Below are 20,887 nucleotides of genomic sequence, written 5' to 3'. Positions count from 1 at the left end.
GGTGTTTATGTGAGTATTCAAAGGTGTTTTTTGAAGGTGTACAAATGATTATGAGAGTACTTATGAAGGTGTTCAAATGATGTGCAAGAGTACTTATGAAGGTGTTCTGGGAGTATTCAGAGGTGATTTGGGGGTGTTCGAATGATGTTTTTTAAGTATTTCAGTGTTGTTTGGAAATGTATAAAGGTATTTTTGTGAGTATTCAAATGATTTATGAGAGTGTTTTTGAAGATGTTCAAAGTAAAAGTGCGTATTTTAACTTCGTAATATGTAAAATTGTGAGTAGTGAATTTAACGAAAGTGGATGTAAGCGATGTGGTGACTTTCTGATGTACTGTGTCCCCTTATTAACTTTAATGAACAAAAAGGGTTAAAACGAGAAAAATTGGAGTTATGAGTGAAAATTGTGAGGTGTTGGTTGGAGTGTGAGGGTTTGGGAGGGTGGGGGGGAGGTTACTTCGTGGGGAGTGACCTGAGATGAAATAGTTAAAAATGTCTAGACTTGTGTTGTAAAGAAATTGTGGGTATTAACGAAAAAATGTGCCTTTCTGATGTACTATGTCCCCTTATTAACTAAAAGGGTAGACAAGATTCAGCCTGTGTGTGTGGGGGTCATCGCGTGACGTCACTGACCGTCGAGTAAACACATTAATGAGAGGAATAATGACGTCACACTTGTTTAGACCTGTAGTAAGAGAGAGCACCATGCCCCATAGGAGGAGTTCATTTGAATGCTTTACCCCCAGAGGGGGGAATCCAAAAACTTGATCCGAGGAATTTCGAAAACCCCATAGGGGGGAATCCAAAAAAACTTGATCCAAGGAGATGGAGAATTTCGAAAACCCCATAGGGGGAATCCAAAAAACTCGATCCGAGGAGATGGAGAATTTCGAAAACCCTATAGGGGGGGAATCCAAAAACCTTGATCCAAGGAGATGGAGAGCACAAGAAAATGAAATTCAAAAAAAAATCGAAACCCCATAGGGGGGAATCCAAAAACCTGGATCCAAGGAGATGGAGAGCACAAGAAAATGAAATTCAAAAAAAATTCGAAAAAAATCGGAAAAAAAAATTCGAGGCGCGGGGGCGATCCGGACGACGCTGCAGAAGGCGCGGGCGGGGGTCGCGAAGGGCGCGGGCGGGCGCGCGGGCGGGCGCGCGGCGCGACGGTGGGGTCGCGAAGGGGGGGGTCGTGGGCGGGGGGAGGGGGGTATTGGTTGGGGGGGTCAAGGGTGAGGTAGTCTCGAGGGCGAGGTCATGGTCAAAACCGGAAGTAACACCTAGGTGTGAAAAGGTGACCCTCCAGCTGCTGGTCCTAGACCGGAAGGGATGTCTCTGTAGAAGGCCTAAACCGGAAGGGATGCCCCAGTGGAAGGCCCTAAACCGGAAGGGATGCTCCAGAAGAAAACTTGACTACTTATATATATATATATATATATATATATATATATATATATATATATATAGGATAGGGCCCATCTCTGGTGCGAATTGTGGGGTCCATAGCCTCGGAGAAGTGGGTTAAAAGGCTTCGAGCAAAAATATTTGGATTTCTTCTTGAAGTAATTTGAATATTCCACTTCCCATACCACCTCATGTTTTCATTCTTTTTACCAGTAGGTATATTTTATTACGTAATATGGTACAAAGGATTTAAAAATACATTCCTAGTATAAAGATGTCATATACAGTACATAAGGTTTGAGGGATACATTTCAAGTACATACTGCTTAGTGTTTATCACAGATTACAATGCAAAAAATCTTGTAATAAAGTTGGTAGAATTACCGACAATATGTAAAGTAAAAGGACACAAGTGCAACTAATGTGACATTTTATTGTGGCAACGTTTCGCTCTCCAGGAGCTTTATCAAGCCGTAATGGCTTGATAAAGCTCCTGGAGAGCGAAACGTTGCCACAATAAAATGTCACATTAGTTGCACTTGTGTCCTTTTACTTTGCAAAAAATCTTATCCAGTGCCTCGGAGTTGTGGTGTGTCCCCAAGATACAGCAGGCATTACGCCTCTGAACTGCAATGTTGAGTCTCTGAAATAGAAAACTAGCCGCCCTGGGATCCCTAGTTACCCTGATAAGTCTTTTGCCTAGCTCTTTAACGAACTTAGATGCACTCTAAGCCTATGGATCTCTAAGCCTATGAGAACAAACACATAATGATGGGCAAGTTCACCGTATTTCTAGACTTTTGGGACTCCGTAAAGCTGGCAGCTGCCCCTTCTTCCTCCCTGGTGTGCTGGAGACAGGTATCAGCCAGTGTAGCTGGACATGTATAGTCCCACACCACCTGCTTACCGTCTGTTCAGGCTTGAAGGGTGATACTATCTGGATGCTTTTGGCTGCTCTTATTGTTGGGCATCCGGCTGCTGTGAGGCTCCTCTTTATACTGTTATTAACCCCATCATGCCCTGCAGTCTTTCCCTCGGATCTACAGCACACAAGACCAAGATACCCAAATCGGTCTGCCACTTCACCTCTGCAAATGCACCTGTGTTTGGTGAGAATAGGCGCGGCAAGTCGAAGGGAAACACCAATGCGGATGGTCTGTGGGTCGAGACGTGGGCCAAGGGTGGAGTTGGGAACAGCCAACAGAAAGTCCCTGCATGAGGAGCTCTCACTGCCAAGAAGCAGGCTCTGTCCTTCCCAAACACTCTCTGAAGCATTGTTGAAGCTCTATTCTCCACTATTGAGCCATCCCAGCGTGACTAGTTGTTGGAGGGCGCAGGTTTATTTTCAGATCCCATTAGATTATCCCGGATCGTGGCTCCATCAACGAAGTTTTGGTCATGGACTCCAACTTTGCGCCTAAGATGTTCAGGGAGAATCGCTGCTACAATTGCACTGCATGCAACACATGAGGACAGGTAGCGCAATCTGTGATGAATATGTCGTACCTAATAAGCCAAACTTGACAAGTTAAATGCATTGTTCGTGGCTTTCACAGAGACCCACATAAAGGATCACTTTGACAACGAAATATGGATCCCATGTTATAACCTATTCAGATGTGACAGAATAAATAGGAAACAAGGAGGGAAGGGGTTTCTGTATATCAAAAAGTCGCTCATCTTCTCAGAACTACTGAACACCTTAAATAATGTAGTTGAAATTTTGGCAGTAAAAACTGAAAACCAAAACCTTGTCATTGAGGTTGTATACAGACAATTTCTCAACAATTCCAGGAACAGCCTTTGAAAATTGACCACTGTCTGGAAAACCTCCCAACTCCTGACCCACATATGTTGCTGCTGGGTGCTTTCAACTTGAGAGAACTAAAATGGAAGAATGTAGCAAATTATGCTTTTGCAGAGATAGCCCCAGGGGGCAGCTCAGTTGAAAATTTACTCACACATAAGCTATTAAATATCTGCAGCAAATTCACCATAAACCAGTAAACAGTGGAGCCAACAAGACTGGAAAATACACTGGACCTCATCTTCACTAATAATGATGCAGTTCAATGTAGATAAATGCAGTGTTCTGAAGCTCGGGAGTGTCCATAACCCTAGCACTTATAAGTTAAATAATGTAGAACTTAGCCATACTGATTGTGAAAAGGACTTGGGAGTTATGGTGAGCAGCAACCTTAAACCAAGATAGCAATGCATAAGCGTATGTAATAAGGCAAACAGATTACTGGGATTTATATCAAGAAGTGTAAGCAACAGAAGTCCAGAGGTTATACTGCAGCTTTATACATCATTAGTAAGGCCTCACCTAGATTATGCAGCTCAGTTCTGGTCTCCATATTACAGAATGGACAGAAATTCGTTAGAAAACATTCAGCGTAGAATGACTAAATTAATACATAGCATTAGAAATCTTCCTTATGAAGAAAAATTGAAGGCCCTTAAATTACATTCACTTGTTAGACGAAGAATGAGGGGAGACATGATCGAAGTGTATAAGTGGAAGATGGGTATTAATAAAGGGAATATAGATAAGGTCTGGAGGATATCTCTCCAAGAGAGAACCCGCAGTAATGGATTCAAATTAGACAAGTTTAGATTTAGAAAGGATATAGAAAAGTATTGGTTTGGAAATAGGGTAGTTGATGAGTGGAACAGTCTACCTAGTTGGGTTATTGAGACTAAAACCTTGGGTAGTTTCAAATTTAGGTTGGATAAATGCATGAGTGAGAGGGGTTGGATTTGAGTGGGACTTGCAGATGAGTGGATAGGGTTAACAGAGCTTATTTCTTGGTTGGGATTGAAAATTGGTTGGGCAAGTGTTTTGTTAGTGGGATGGATTGTAAAGGACCTGCCTAGTATGGGCCAACAGGCATGCTGCAGTGTTCCTCCTTTCTTATGTTCTTATGTTCTAATACTAAATATAACAGTATGAAAGACAATGCATTCAGATCACAACATAAAAGAGGTACAGACATGTATACACAAGGCTCCTTGTGATCAGTTGTGAGGGTGTCTTCACTAAATTCAACTTCAATAACAAAAACATATGGTTCTATATGAAATCAGCTGGGACGGTATCCTAATCAACACAGATCCGAACCTTTGCCTAGAAAGAATTAACTCTGTGGCACTTAAGGCATGCTCAAGGCACATTCCTTTAAGAAAAAATGAAGAGAAGATGTAAACTAGAGAGAGATACTCCCTATACAGGCGAAGATGAAGAATCACAGAGCTGCTGAAAGGGGCCAGTGTATCTGAAATACGAAGGGAGGCACTGGTCCGAGAAATAACAAATATTGAACTTAAGCTTAAGGAGATAAGAAACTCAGGAAGAACTTAAAGGCATCAATGAAATTGAAAGAACCCAAAATACTTCTTTTCTTATAAAAAATCTAGGGTAAAAACAACATCTAGTATTGGGCCCCTGCTTAAACGAAATGGGATTTACAGAGATGACAGCTTAGAAATGAGTGACATACTGAAGTCCAGTATGACTCTGCATTTACTGAGCCGTTAACCAGACTAAGAGTAGAGACAATCTAAACGATTTTTTTTAATGACCGAGACTCACAATTTAGTTAAAAAATCTCTGATATCCTAACACCACAAGACTTTGAAGAAGCAGTAAATGACCTGTCCATGCACTCTGCCCCTGGCCCAGACTCGTGGAACTCCGTCTTCATCAAGAACTGCAAGAAGCGCCTGTCACGTGCCTGTAGCAGTCTATGAAGGTGGCAGTAAAGCGGGTGCACAGAATTACAGACCGATAGCACTAACGTCCCACACCGGCTGGATTACAAATATCTTTTGGGGGTTAAATCACCACCAACAGACGTAGACTTAACGAAATGTAAACTTTGCTAGATGGTCAGTTGTCACACCTTGTGTCATTATGTACTGGAGTGCGGTCAAATTAATGAATTCAAAGACAACTCACTCAGAAATGTGCAAGATATGCAAAGTATTTTATCCACATTGATATATTACAAACCATTGTAATTGCACATTGTAACCGGTGGTCTGGTGGCTAAAGCTCCCGCTTCACACACGGAGGGCCCGGGTTCGATTCCCGGCGGGTGGAAACATTTGACATGTTTCCTTACACCTGTTGTCCTGTTCACCTAGCAGCAAATAGGTACCTGGGTGTTAGTCGACTGGTGTGGGTCGCATCCTGGGGGACAAGATTAAGGACCACAATGGAAATAAGTTAGACAGTCCTCGATGACGCACTGACTTTCTTGGGTTATCCTGGGTGGCTAACCCTCCGGGGTTAAAAATCCGAACGAAATCTTATCTTATCTTATCTTACATAGAAATAAAACTTTACTTTACATTACTATTCTGGAAAAATATCCTGACTTTGCTTACTGTAAATAAAGTATTACCAAATAATAATAATATTAATGTGATGAATGGTTTGAAAAACCGACAAGTTGAAGATTGAGACACTTATGCAGCATATGGGAATCTTTATTCAGGAAACGTTTCGCCACATAGTGACTTCATCAGTCCAATACAAAGAGGAAGGCGTAAGGATGATGAAGCCACTATGCGGCGAAACGTTTCCTGAATAAAGATTCCCATATGCTGCATAAGTGTCTCAATCTTCAATAATATTAATAATAATAATAATAATAATAATAATAATAATAATAATAATAATAATAACAATAATAATAATAATATCTTTATTTCAACAAGTACATGTACTAGGTATACAGTCTTAGCTGACATCAGTGATATACTAAATATATATAGAAAGCCGCTTGTTATTACCTGGAGTTTACCTGGAGAGAGTTTCGGGGGTCAACGCCCCCGCGGCCCGGTCTGTGACCAGGCCTCCTGGTGGATCAGAGCCTGATCAACCAGGCTGTTACTGCTGGCTGCACGCAAACCAACGTACGAGCCACAGCCCGGCTGGTCAGGTACCGACTTTAGGTGCTTGTCCAGTGCCAGCTTGAAGACTGCCAGGGGTCTGTTGGTAATCCCCCTTATGTATGCTGGGAGGCAGTTGAACAGTCTTGGGCCCCTGACACTTATTGTATGGTCTCTTAACGTGCTAGTGACACCCCTGCTTTTCATTGGGGGGATGGTGCATCGTCTGCCAAGTCTTTTGCTTTCGTAGTGAGTGATTTTCGTTTGCAAGTTCGGTACTAGTCCCTCTAGGATTTTCCAGGTGTATATAATCATGTATCTCTCCCGCCTGCGTTCCAGGGAATACAGATTCAGGAACCTCAAGCGCTCCCAGTAATTGAGGTGTTTTATCTCCGTTATGCGCGCCGTGAAAGTTCTCTGTACATTCTCTAGGTCAGCAATTTCACCTGCCTTGAAAGGTGCTGTTAGTGTGAAGCAATATTCCAGCCTAGGTAGAACAAGTGACCTGAAGAGTGTCATCATGGGCTTGGCATCCCTAGTTTTGAAGGTTCTCATTATCCATCCTGTCATTTTTCTAGCAGTTGCGATTGATACAATGTTATGGTTCTTGAAGGTGAGATCCTCCGACATGATCACTCCCAGGTCTTTGACGTTGGTGTTTCGCTCTATTTTGTGGCCAGAATTTGTTTTGTACTCTGATGAAGATTTAATTTCCTCGTGTTTACCATATCTGAGTAATTGAAATTTCTCATCGTTGAACTTCATATTGTTTTCTGCAGCCCACTGAAAGATTTGGTTGATGTCTGCCTGGAGCCTTGCAGTGTCTGCAACGGAAGACACTGTCATGCAGATTCGGGTGTCATCTGCAAAGGAAGACACGGTGCTGTGTCTGACATCCTTGTCTATGTCGGATATGAGGATGAGGAACAAGATGGGAGCGAGTACTCTGCCTTGTGGAACAGAGCTTTTCACCATAGCTGCCTCGGACTTTACTCTGTTGACTACTATTCTCTGTGTTCTGTTAGTGAGGAAATTATAGATCCATCGACCGACTTTTCCTGTTAATCCTTTAGCACGCATTTTGTGCGCTATTACGCCATGGTCACACTTGTCGAAGGCTTTTGCAAAGTCTGTATATATTACATCTGCATTCTTTTCGTCTTCTAGTGCATCTAGGACCTTGTCGTAGTGATCCAATAGTTGAGACAGACAGGAGCGACCTGTTCTAAACCCATGTTGCCCTGGGTTGTGTAACTGATGGGTTTCTAGATGGGTGGTGATCTTGCTTCTTAGGACCCTTTCAAAGATTTTTATGATATTGGATGTTAGTGCTATCGGTCTGTAGTTCTTTGCTGTTGCTTTACTGCCCCCTTTGTGGAGTGGGGCTATGTCTGTTGTTTATAGTAACTGTGGGACGACCCCCGTGTCCATGCTCCCTCTCCATAGGATGGTAAAGGCTCTTGATAGGGGCTTCTTGCAGTTCTTGATGAACACTGAGTTCCATGAGTCTGGCCCTGGGGTAGAGTGCATGGGCATGTCATTTATCGCCTGTTCGAAGTCATTTGGCGTCAGGATAACATCGGATAGGTTTGTGTTAATCAAATTTTGTGGCTCTCTCATAAAAAAATAATTTTGATCTTCGACTCTCAGTCTGGTTAGCGGCTTGCTAAAAACTGAGTCATATTGGGACTTGAGTAGCTCACTCATTTCCTTGCTGTCATCTGTGTAGGACCCATCTTGTTTAAGTAGGGGCCCAATGCTGGACGTTGTTCTCGACTTTGATTTGGCATAGGAGAAGAAATACTTTGGGTTTCTTTCGATTTCATTTATGGCTTTTAGTTCTTCCCGCGATTCCTGACTCCTATAAGATTCCTTTAGCTTAAGTTCGATGTTTGCTGTTTCTCTGACCAGTGTCTCCCTACGCATTTCAGATATATTGACCTTTTTTAGCCGCTCTGTTATTCTTTTCCGTCGCCTGTAAAGGGAGCGCCTGTCTCTTTCTATTTTACATCTACTACTCCTTTTTCTTAGAGGAATAAGCCTTGTGCATACATCGAGTGCCACCAAGTTAATCTGTTCTAGGCATAAGTTGGGGTCTGTGTTGCTTAGTATATCTTCCCAGCTTATATCGGTTAGGACTTGGTTTACTTGGTCCCACTTTATGTTTTTGTTATTGAAGTTGAATTTGGTGAATGCTCCCTCGTGACTAATCTCATTATGTCGCTCTGGGGCTCCGCGCATACATGTCTGAACCTCAATTATGTTGTGATCTGAGTATATTGTTTTTGATATGGTGACATTTCTTATCAGATCATCATTGTTAATGAAGATGAGGTCTAGTGTATTCTCCAGTCTAGTAGGCTCTATTATTTGCTGGTTTAAATTGAATTTTGTGCAGAGATTTAAAAGCTCGTGTGAGTGTGAGTTTTCATCAGTGCTGCCTCCTGGTGTTATTACTGCAACAATATTATTTGCTATATTCCTCCATTTTAGGTGCCTTAAGTTGAAATCCCCCAGGAGCAAGATGTTGGGTGCTGGAGCTGGAAGATTTTCCAGACAGTGGTCAATTTTTAACAGCTGTTCCTGGAATTGCTGGGATGTTGCATCCGGAGGCTTGTAGACTACCACAATGACTAGGTTTTGGTTCTCGATCTTTACTGCTAAAACTTCCACTACATCATTTGAGGCATTAAGCAGTTCTGTGCAAACAAGTGACTGCAATGTACAGGCCAACCCCCCCCCCCCTTTTTTGCCTGTTCACTCTGTCGCATCTGTATAGGTTGTAACCTGGGATCCATATTTCGTTGTCCAAGTGATCCTTTATGTGGGTCTCAGTGAAAGCCGCGAACATTGCCTTTGCCTCTGCAAGCAGTCCACGGATGAAAGGTATTTTGTTGTTTGTTGCTGGCTTTAGACCCTGTATATTTGCAAAGAAGAATGTCATCGGACTGGTGGTATTGTTGGTACTGGGGGGGGATTTTTTTTCCGGCATTAGTATCTGTATCTGTTGGTTTGGAGTGGAGGCCATCGACTGTGGTTCCACTCCAGGAATGACTGGATTTGGTGTACGATTTTTGCCATTTCCTGCCAGTTTTTTTTCCTTCCTGGCACTAAAAAACCTCTCCCTCTTGAGTGGCTGTGGCTACCCAGGTTTTCCCATGGCCTGGATGTTTTGTATCTTTTTTTCCCCTTTAGATGATGTGCCTGGCAATTTAAGTTATAGCACAGTCTTTCCTGTACTGAAGAGGTACACATTTCAGGGTGAGAAAGCTTACAGGAAGGGAGTTTGCAATTTCCTGTTGTCATATGGGCACGGTATTTTCTAGGGTGGTCATAGTTGCACGTCCCGTCTGTTTTTCCAGATTTCTCATGTTTGCAGATACCAAGTGCATAGTATGTGCACAGGCTTGGTTTCCGTTTGCCTTGGGTTTCTGTGACTGTATTCCCTGTTGGTGCATGTTTACCTGTCTTATTCCTATCCTCCCTAGCACCAACAATGGAGCTCCCACCAGTTGTTTTTGGTAATATATCCTCACTATTGCTAGTGGAGTCCTCTTGTTTGCTATTTCCTGTGGTATTTCTAGTTTGCAATATTGGTTTTATCTTATCTTTGACTACACTTGTTTCCCCACTACGGCTCCTGTCCCCTATGAGGTCATTTATATGCATTCCTTCCTGCGTATAATTCCCGACTACCTGGACAAAATCTCCAGCTTCACCATTACTGTCTCCCAGGACAGTACCTCCAGCTTCACCATTACTGTCTCCCAGGACAGCACCTCCAGCTTCACCATTACTGTCTCCCAGGACAGCACTATCAGCCCCACATTTACTGACTACCAGGACATCACCTCCAGCCTTACAGTTTCTGACTACATGGCCAGTATCAAGGGCAGTACCATTCAGCCCAGACTTTTTATGTTCCCATCTGTTGTAGAAAGCTTCCAGGTTGTCTATGAAAGCAGCTTTGATGTTATCCTCTTTTAATACCCTTGTGATTTTAGTCCACAGATTTATCTTATTTGGGCATACCCAAAAACGCTTCCCTGTTTTAATACTGCTTGTAGCTAGTTCTTGGATATCTGCACAAGGGGCGTGACACCAATTTCCACAAAAATGGCAATTTATCCATGTGGAAGCCCGTTTGTTTGATTGACTGCAGACTACACAGAGCTTCATAATGATTTGAATGGTTGATTTACTGTAATTCTACTAGCAACCTCTTGAATACTCTATTAATAACCTCCTTAAATGAAGCTCTAGCTATTTGTATTTCTATTTCTAACTGTACTTGTATATTAGGACAGCTTACCGGAGTACGCTCCTTTTTTATATTTATTGTTTGTGTTTGATGAGGGCGCCTACAACCCCATCCGTTTACAGTCTGCTTTATTGTCCAACGAATCCGTTTGAAACTGGTCAAGGGTTCGGACCAGTCGAGGGTTTGGACCAGTCGAGGGTTCGGAGCCAGTCTGATCTGATCTGATCAGTGGGTCACTTATTTAAAACATACTGGTTGGTGATTTGGGCTAACACATGAAGGATCTACTGGAAATTATCTACCCGAGTAATATGAGATTTGATTGATCCAAAAGTGTAACTTGCATGTTGAAGAACCGGTGATTGCTGGCAGCTCTTACAATAACGAACGGTCGAGCCTCAACCCTTGTTTATCAATCGCTGTATCTAGCTTTTCTAGTTTTTTTTCGTCTCCACCACAATAAATGCTATATTATCACTATAGTTGACTGGTGGAAATTTTGGAGGAAGGACGCTTTTTCTGTAGTAATATTTGCTTCTCGTTGTGTATATTGCGACCGCTGGTAACTACAGGTTATATGAAATTCACAGTATACGTCTGGTATTTCAAGAAAAAAGAAACTAATGAAAGTCACTCCACTCCACTAAGTACCATTATAATACTGGTTAGTTGCTACTACAACACTGTATTCTGCTATTCACTGGTATCACTAGATTATATGCGAGTACACTAGCAGGCCAGGAAGATTATTAAAACAGCTGACCTCTGTGGTAAGTTCTGGCCTCTATAGGTTATGCAGAGCATTTCGGGCAAATTAGGTTAGTTTTGTCTCAGGATGCGACCCACACCAGTCGACTAATTCCCAGGTACTCGTTTTACTGATGGGGAACATAGAAAACCGATGTAAAGAAACACGCCCAATGTTTCTACCCTCACTGGGAATCGAACCCAGACTCTCGCAGTATAAAGTAAGAGCTTTAGCCACCAGGCCACTGGGCTAAGAAACAAGATCGACATTTACTTAAATACCCATCAGTTACACAAGCCAGGGCAGCATGGGTACAGAGCAGGTCACATCAGTTACACAAGCCAGGGCAGCATGGGTACAGAGCAGGTCACATCAGTTACACAAGCCAGGGCAGCATGGGTACAGAGCAGGTCACATCAATTACACAAGCCAGGGCAGCATGGGTTCAGAGCAGGTCACATCAGTTACACAAGCCAGGGCAGCATGGGTACAGAGCAGGTCACATCAGTTACACAAGCCAGGGCAGCATGGGTACAGAGCAGGTCACATCAGTTACACAAGCCAGGGCAGCATGGGTTCAGAGCAGGTCACATCAGTTACACAAGCTAGGGCAGCATGGGTAGAGAGCAGGTCACATCAGTTACACAAGCCAGGGCAGCATGGGTACAGAGCAGGTCACATCAGTTACACAAGCCAGGGCAGCATGGGTTCAGAGCAGGTCACATCAGTTACACAAGCCAGGGCAGCATGGGTACAGAGCAGGTCACATCAGTTACACAAGCCAGGGCAGCATGGGTACAGAGCAGGTCACATCAGTTACACAAGCCAGGGCAGCATGGGTACAGAGCAGGTCACATCAGTTACACAAGCCAGGGCAGCATGGGTTCAGAGCAGGTCACATCAGTTACACAAGCCAGGGCAGCATGGGTACAGAGCAGGTCACATCAGTTACACAAGCCAGGGCAGCATGGGTACAGAGCAGGTCACATCAGTTACACAAGCCAGGGCAGCATGGGTACAGAGCAGGTCACATCAGTTACACAAGCCAGGGCAGCATGGGTACAGAGCAGGTCACATCAGTTACACAAGCCAGGGCAGCATGGGTACAGAGCAGGTCACATCAGTTACACAAGCCAGGGCAGCATGGGTACAGAGCAGGTCACATCAGTTACACAAGCCAGGGCAGCATGGGTACAGAGCAGGTCACATCAGTTACACAAGCCAGGGCAGCATGGGTACAGAGCAGGTCACATCAGTTACACAAGCCAGGGCAGCATGGGTACAGAGCAGGTCACATCAGTTACACAAGCCAGGGCAGCATGGGTACAGAGCAGGTCACATCAGTTACACAAGCCAGGGCAGCATGGGTACAGAGCAGGTCACTCCTGCCTGTTCCAACTGCTTGACAACTATAACATGCTCTGGAGGACAAATACAATGCGGATGTTGTATACACAGACTTTGCGACAGCCTTCGACAAGTGAGATCATGGTGTAATAGCACACAAAATTCGCGATACAGGAGTAACAGGAAAGGTTCGTAGATGGATCTATAACTTCATAACAAATAGAATACAAAGAATAATAGTAAAAAGAGTAAAGTCAGAGGCAGCTACAGTGAAAAGCTCTGTTCCACAAGGAACAGTACTTGCCCCCATCCTGTTCCTCATTCTCATATCTGACATAGACAGAGATGTAAGCCACAGCACAGTGTTTTTCTTTGCCGATGATACCATAATTTGCATGACTATGTCATCCATCGAAGACACCGCAAGTCTCCAAGTGGACATCGCCCAAATCTTTAAATGGGCCGCAGAAAGCAATATGAAGTTCAATAAAGAGAAATTAAGGAAATTAAAAGCGTATCGGAGTACAAAACATATTCCAATCACATAATAGAGTGAAAAACTAATGTGGAGGACCCTAGAGTGATAATGTCAGAGGATCTCACCTTCAAAGATCACAACAATGTATCTACCATATCTGCTAGGAAATTGATGAGATGGATAATGAGAACCTTAAAAACTACGGATGCCAATCCCATGATGATTCTCTTCAAATCGTTTGTTCTCTCGAGGATGGAATCTTGCTGTACACTAACGGCTCTTTTCAAGGCAGGTGAAATTGAAGATTTGGAAAATGTACGGAGAACTTTCAGAACAGGAGTAGGTACGATAAAGCACCTAAATTCCTGGGAACGGTTGCAGTCCCTAGATTTGTACTTACTGGAACGCAGGCGAGAAAGATACATGATAATATGCACTTGGAAAATCCTAGAGGGACTGGTCCCAAATCTGCGAGCGAAAAATCACTCCCTAATGAACCTAAAGACTGGGCAGGAGATGCAGTTTGCCCCCAGTGAAAAGCAGGGGCGCCACGAGTACGCTGAGAGACGACACAACAAGTGTCAGGGTTTCAAGACTGTTCAACTCCCTCCCAGCATACATAAGGATGTTTACCAAGAGATCCCCGGCTGTCTTCAAGAAGGCGCTTGACAGGCCCCTAAAAGCCATTACCTGACCAGCCGGGCTGTGCTTCGTACGTCGGTTTGCGTATGGCCCGGAGTAACAGCCTGATTAATCAGGCTCTGATCCACCACGAGGCCTGGTCATAGATCGGGCCGCTGGGGCGTTGATCCCCGAAACCCTCTCCATGTATACTCCAGGTATCTGCTGTATGATTGTACGTATATTGCAATATCTGTATGACTATATTACAAAATCTGCTGGATGTTGTACATTACAACAATATCTACTGTATGATTGTATACTACAACAATATCTACTGTATGATTGTATACTACAACAATATCTACTGTATGATTGTATACTACAACAGTATCTACTGTATGATTGTATACTACAACAATATCTGCTGTATGATTGTATACTACAACAATATCTGCTGTATGATTGTATACTACAACAATATCTGCTGTATGATTGTATACTACAACAATATCTGCTGTATGATTGTATACTACAACAATATCTACTGTATGATTGTATACTACAACAATATCTGCTGTATGATTGTATACAACAATATCTACTGTATGATTGTATACTACAACAATATCTACTGTATGATTGTATACTACAACAATATCTGCTGTATGATTGTATACTACAACAATATCTGCTGTATGATTGTATACAACAATATCTGCTGTATGATTGTATACAACAATATCTGCTGTATGATTGTATACTACAACAATATCTGCTGTATGATTGTATACTACAACAATATCTACTGTATGATTGTATACTACAACAATATCTGCTGTATGATTGTATACAACAATATCTGCTGTATGATTGTATACTACAACAATATCTATTGTATGATTGTATACTACAACAATATCTGCTGTATGATTGTATACTACAACAATATCTGCTGTATGATTGTATACTACAACAATATCTACTGTATGATTGTATACTACAACAATATCTGCTGTATGATTGTATACAACAATATCTGCTGTATGATTGTATACTACAACAATATCTATTGTATGATTGTATACTACAACAATATCTGCTGTATGATTGTATACTACAACAATATCTGCTGTATGATTGTATACTACAACAATATCTGCTGTATGATTGTATACTACAACAATATCTACTGTATGATTGTATACTACAACAATATCTACTGTATGATTGTATACTACTACAATATCTGCTGTATGATTGTATACTACAACAATATCTACTGTATGATTGTATACTACAACAATATCTGCTGTATGATTGTATACTACAACAATATCTGCTGTATGATTGTATACTACAACAATATCTACTGTATGATTGTATACTACAACAATATCTGCTGTATGATTGTATACTACAACAATATCTGCTGTATGATTGTATACTACAACAATATCTACTGTATGATTGTATACTACAACAATATATACTGTATGATTGTATACTACAACAATATCTACTGTATGATTGTATACTACAACAAAATCTGCTGTATGATTGTATACTACAACAATATCTGCTGTATGATTGTATACAACAATATCTGCTGTATGATTGTATACTACAACAATATCTACTGTATGATTGTATACTACAACAATATCTACTGTATGATTGTATACTACAACAATATCTGCTGTATGATTGTATACTACAACAATATCTACTGTATGATTGTATACTACAACAATATCTGCTGTATGATTGTATACAACAATATCTGCTGTATGATTGTATACTACAACAATATCTACTGTATGATTGTATACTACAACAATATCTGCTGTATGATTGTATAGTACAATATCTGCTGTATGATTGTATACTACAACAATATCTACTGTATGATTGTATACTACAACAATATCTATTGTATGATTGTATACTACAACAATATCTGCTGTATGATTGTATACTACTACAATATCTGCTGTATGATTGTATACTACAACAATATCTACTGTATGATTGTATACTACAACAATATCTGCTGTATGATTGTATACTACAACAATATCTGCTGTATGATTGTATACTACAACAATATCTACTGTATGATTGTATACTACAACAATATCTGCTGTATGATTGTATACTACAACAATATCTGCTGTATGATTGTATACTACAACAATATCTACTGTATGATTGTATACTACAACAATATCTACTGTATGATTGTATACTACAACAATATCTGCTGTATGATTGTATACAACAATATCTGCTGTATGATTGTATACTACAACAATATCTACTGTATGATTGTATACTACAACAATATCTGCTGTATGATTGTATACTACAATATCTGCTGTATGATTGTATACTACAACAATATTTACTGTATGATTGTATACTACAACAATATCTATTGTATGATTGTATACTACAACAATATCTGCTGTATGATTGTATACTACTACAATATCTGCTGTATGATTGTATACTACAACAATATCTACTGTATGATTGTATACTACAACAATATCTGCTGTATGATTGTATACTACAACAATATCTGCTGTATGATTGTATACTACAACAATATCTACTGTATGATTGTATACTACAACAATATCTGCTGTATGATTGTATACTACAACAATATCTGCTGTATGATTGTATACTACAACAATATCTACTGTATGATTGTATACTACAACAATATCTACTGTATGATTGTATACTACAACAATATCTACTGTATGATTGTATACTACAACAATATCTGCTGTATGATTGTATACTACAACAATATCTACTGTATGATTGTATACTACAACAATATCTACTGTATGATTGTATACTACAACAATATCTGCTGTATGATTGTATACTACAACAATATCTACTGTATGATTGTATACTACAACAATATCTGCTGTATGATCGTATACAACAATATCTGCTGTATGATTGTATACTACAACAATATCTACTGTATGATTGTATACTACAACAATATCTGCTGTATGATTGTATACTACAACAATATCTACTGTATGATTGTATACTACAACAATATCTACTGCATGATTGTATACTACAACAATATCTACTGTATGATTGTATACTACAATATCTGCTGTATGATTGTATACTACAACAATATCTACTGTATGATTGTATACTACAACAATATCTATTGTATGATTGTATACTACAACAATATCTGCTGTATGATTGTATACTACAACAATATCTGCTGTATGATTGTATACAACAATAATATCTACTGTATGATTGTATACTACAACAATATCTGTTGTATGATTGTATACTACAATAATATCTACTGTATGATTGTATACTACAACAATATCTGCTGCATGATTGTATACTACAACAATATCTGCTGTATGATTGTATACAACAATATCTGCTGTATGATTGTATACTACAACAATATCTACTGTATGATTGTATACTACAACAATATCTACTGTATGATTGTATACTACAACAATATCTGCTGTATGATTGTATACAACAATATCTGCTGTATGATTGTATACTACAACAATATCTGCTGTATGATTGTATACTACAACAATATCTACTGTATGATTGTATACTACAACAATATCTACTGTATGATTGTATACTACAACAATATCTACTGTATGATTGTATACTACAACAATATCTACTGTATGATTGTATACTACAACAATATCTGCTGTATGATTGTATACATCAATATCTGCTGTATGATTGTATACTACAACAATATCTACTGTATGATTGTATACTACAACAATATCTACTGTATGATTGTATACTACAACAATATCTACTGTATGATTGTATACTACAACAATATCTACTGTATGATTGTATACTACAACAATATCTGCTGTATGATTGTATACTACAACATCTACTGTATGATTGTATACTACAACAATATCTGCTGTATGATTGTATACAACAATATCTGCTGTATGATTGTATACTACAACAATATCTACTGTATGATTGTATACTACAACAATATCTGCTGTATGATTGTATACTACAATATCTGCTGTATGATTGTATACTACAACAATATCTACTGTATGATTGTATACTACAACAATATCTACTGTATGATTGTATACTACAACAATATCTACTGTATGATTGTATACTACAACAATATCTGCTGTATGATTGTATACTACAACAATATCTACTGTATGATTGTATACTACAACAATATCTACTGTATGATTGTATACTACAACAATATCTACTGTATGATTGTATACTACAACAATATCTACTGTATGATTGTATACTACAACAATATCTGCTGTATGATTGTATACAACAATATCTGCTGTATGATTGTATACTACAACAATATCTGCTGTATGATTGTATACAACAATATCTACTGTATGATTGTATACTACAACAATATCTGCTGTATGATTGTATACTACAACAATATCTACTGTATGATTGTATACTACAACAATATCTGCTGTATGATTGTATACTACAACAATATCTGCTGTATGATTGTATACAACAATATCTGCTGTATGATTGTATACTACAACAATATCTACTGTATGATTGTATACTACAACAATATCTGCTGTATGATTGTATACAACAATATCTGCTGTATGATTGTATACTACAACAATATCTGCTGTATGATTGTATACTACAACAATATCTGCTGTATGATTGTATACTACAACAATATCTACTGTATGATTGTATACTACAACAATATCTGCTGTATGATTATATACTACAACAATATCTACTGTATGATTGTATACTACAACAATATCTGCTGTATGATTGTATACTACAACAATATCTGCTGTATGATTGTATACTACAACAATATCTGCTGTATGATTGTATACAACAATATCTGCTGTATGATTGTATACTACAACAATATCTACTGTATGATTGTATACTACAACAATATCTGCTGTATGATTGTATACTACAACAATATCTGCTGTATGATTGTATACAACAATATCTGCTGTATGATTGTATACTACAACAATATCTACTGTATGATTGTATACTACAACAATATCTGCTGTATGATTGTATACAACAATATCTGCTGTATGATTGTATACTACAACAATATCTACTGTATGATTGTATACTACAACAATATCTGCTGTATGATTGTATACTACAACAATATCTGCTGTATGATTGTATACAACAATATCTGCTGTATGATTGTATACTACAACAATATCTACTGTATGATTGTATACTACAACAATATCTGCTGTATGATTGTATACAACAATATCTGCTGTATGATTGTATACTACAACAATATCTGCTGTATGATTGTATACTACAACAATATCTGCTGTATGATTGTATACTACAACAATATCTGCTGTATGATTGTACATTATAACAATGTCTGCTGTTTAATTGTACATTACAATATCTGCTGTTTGATTTTTATATTGTATGTGTTGTATGAGTGTATATTATATGTGCTATATGATTGTACATTATAACAATATGTGGTGGATGATTGTACATTACAGTATATGCTGTATGATTGTACATTACAACAATATATGGTAGATGAGTGTTAACATTGTTACAGAGGAGCAGAGATGATGGTGTGGTATGGTGAAGACTATGCTGCCGAACTTGGTTTGTCACCATATATCTTCAATACAAAGACTACACACAACACAACAAGAGGTAAATTATGTCTACTGTGTGAGTACTTTATAAGTGTGGTATATAAGTTCTTTATAAGTGTGGTATATAAGTACTTTATAAGTATAGTATATAAGTACTTTATAAGTGTGGTATATAAGTACTTTATAAGTGTGGTATATAAGTACTTTATAAGTGTAGTATATAAGTTCTTTATAAGTGTTGTATATAAGTACTTTATAAGTGTGGTATATAAGTACTTTATAAGTGTGGTATATAAGTACTTTATAAGTGTGGTATATAGGTACTTTATAAGTGTGGTATATAAGTTCTTTATAAGTGTGGTATATAAGTACTTTATAAGTGTGGTATATAAGTTCTTTATAAGTGTGGTATATAAGTTCTTTATAAGTGTGGTATATAAGTTCTTTATAAGTGTGGTATATAAGTACTTTATAAGTATAGTACATAAGTACTTTATAAGTGTTTTATATAAGTATTTATAAGTGTGGTATATAAGTACTTTATAAGTGTGGTATATAGGTACTTTATAAGTGTGGTATATAAGTTCTTTATAAGTGTGGTATATAAGTACTTTATAAGTGTGGTATATAAGTTCTTTATAAGTGTGGTATATAGGTACTTTATAATGTGGTATAAAAGTTCTTTATAAGTGTGGTATATAAGTACTTTATAAGTGTGGTATATAAGTTCTTTATAAGTGTGGTATATAAGTACTTTATAAGTGTGGTATATAAGTACTTTATAAGTGTGGTATGTAAGTACTTTATAAGTGTGGTATATAAGTACTTTATAAGTGTGGTATGTAAGTACTTTATAAGTGTGGTATATAAGTACTTTATAAGTGTGGTATGTAAGTACTTTATAAGTGTGGTATATAAGTTCTTTATAAGTGTGGTATATAGGTACTTTATAAGTGTGGTATATAAGTTCTTTATAAGTTTGGTATATAAGTACTTTATAAGTATAGTATATAAGTACTTTATAAGTGTTTTATATAAGTATTTATAAGTGTGGTATATAAGTACTTTATAAGTGTGGTATATAAGTACTTTATAAGTGTGGAATATAAGTACTTTATAAGTGTGGTATATAAGTACTTTATAAGTGTGGTATATAAGTACTTTATAAGTGTGGTATATAAGTACTTTATAAGTGTGGTATATAAGTTCTTTATAAGTGTGGTATATAAGTACTTTATAAGTGTGGTATATAAGTTCTTTATAAGTGTGGTATATAAGTACTTTATAAGTGTGGTATATAAGTTCTTTATAAGTGTGGTATATAAGTACTTTATAAGTGTGGTATATAAGTACTTTATAAGTATAGTATATAAGTACTTTATAAGTGTTTTATATAAGTATTTATAAGTGTGGTATATAAG

At 38.4% G+C, this 20,887-nt stretch overlaps 1 protein-coding gene across 1 annotated transcript in view; it reads left to right on the top strand.

Annotated features, from left to right (window-relative positions):
* The window catches only part of LOC138852974 (uncharacterized), a 225,844-nt gene that overhangs the window by 159,144 nt on the left and 45,813 nt on the right, over positions 1-20,887 (top strand). The window contains exon 6 of the mRNA XM_070086858.1: positions 19,424-19,524. Within this exon, the coding sequence (XP_069942959.1) occupies positions 19,424-19,524 (101 nt within the window). The remainder of the gene's footprint in view (positions 1-19,423; positions 19,525-20,887) is intronic.

This window comes from Cherax quadricarinatus, chromosome 20 (genome assembly GCF_038502225.1).
Source record: "Cherax quadricarinatus isolate ZL_2023a chromosome 20, ASM3850222v1, whole genome shotgun sequence".
NCBI lineage: Eukaryota > Metazoa > Arthropoda > Malacostraca > Decapoda > Parastacidae > Cherax > Cherax quadricarinatus.
Note: the sequence above shows the minus strand (reverse complement) of the source record. Positions and strands in the feature narration are given on the sequence as shown.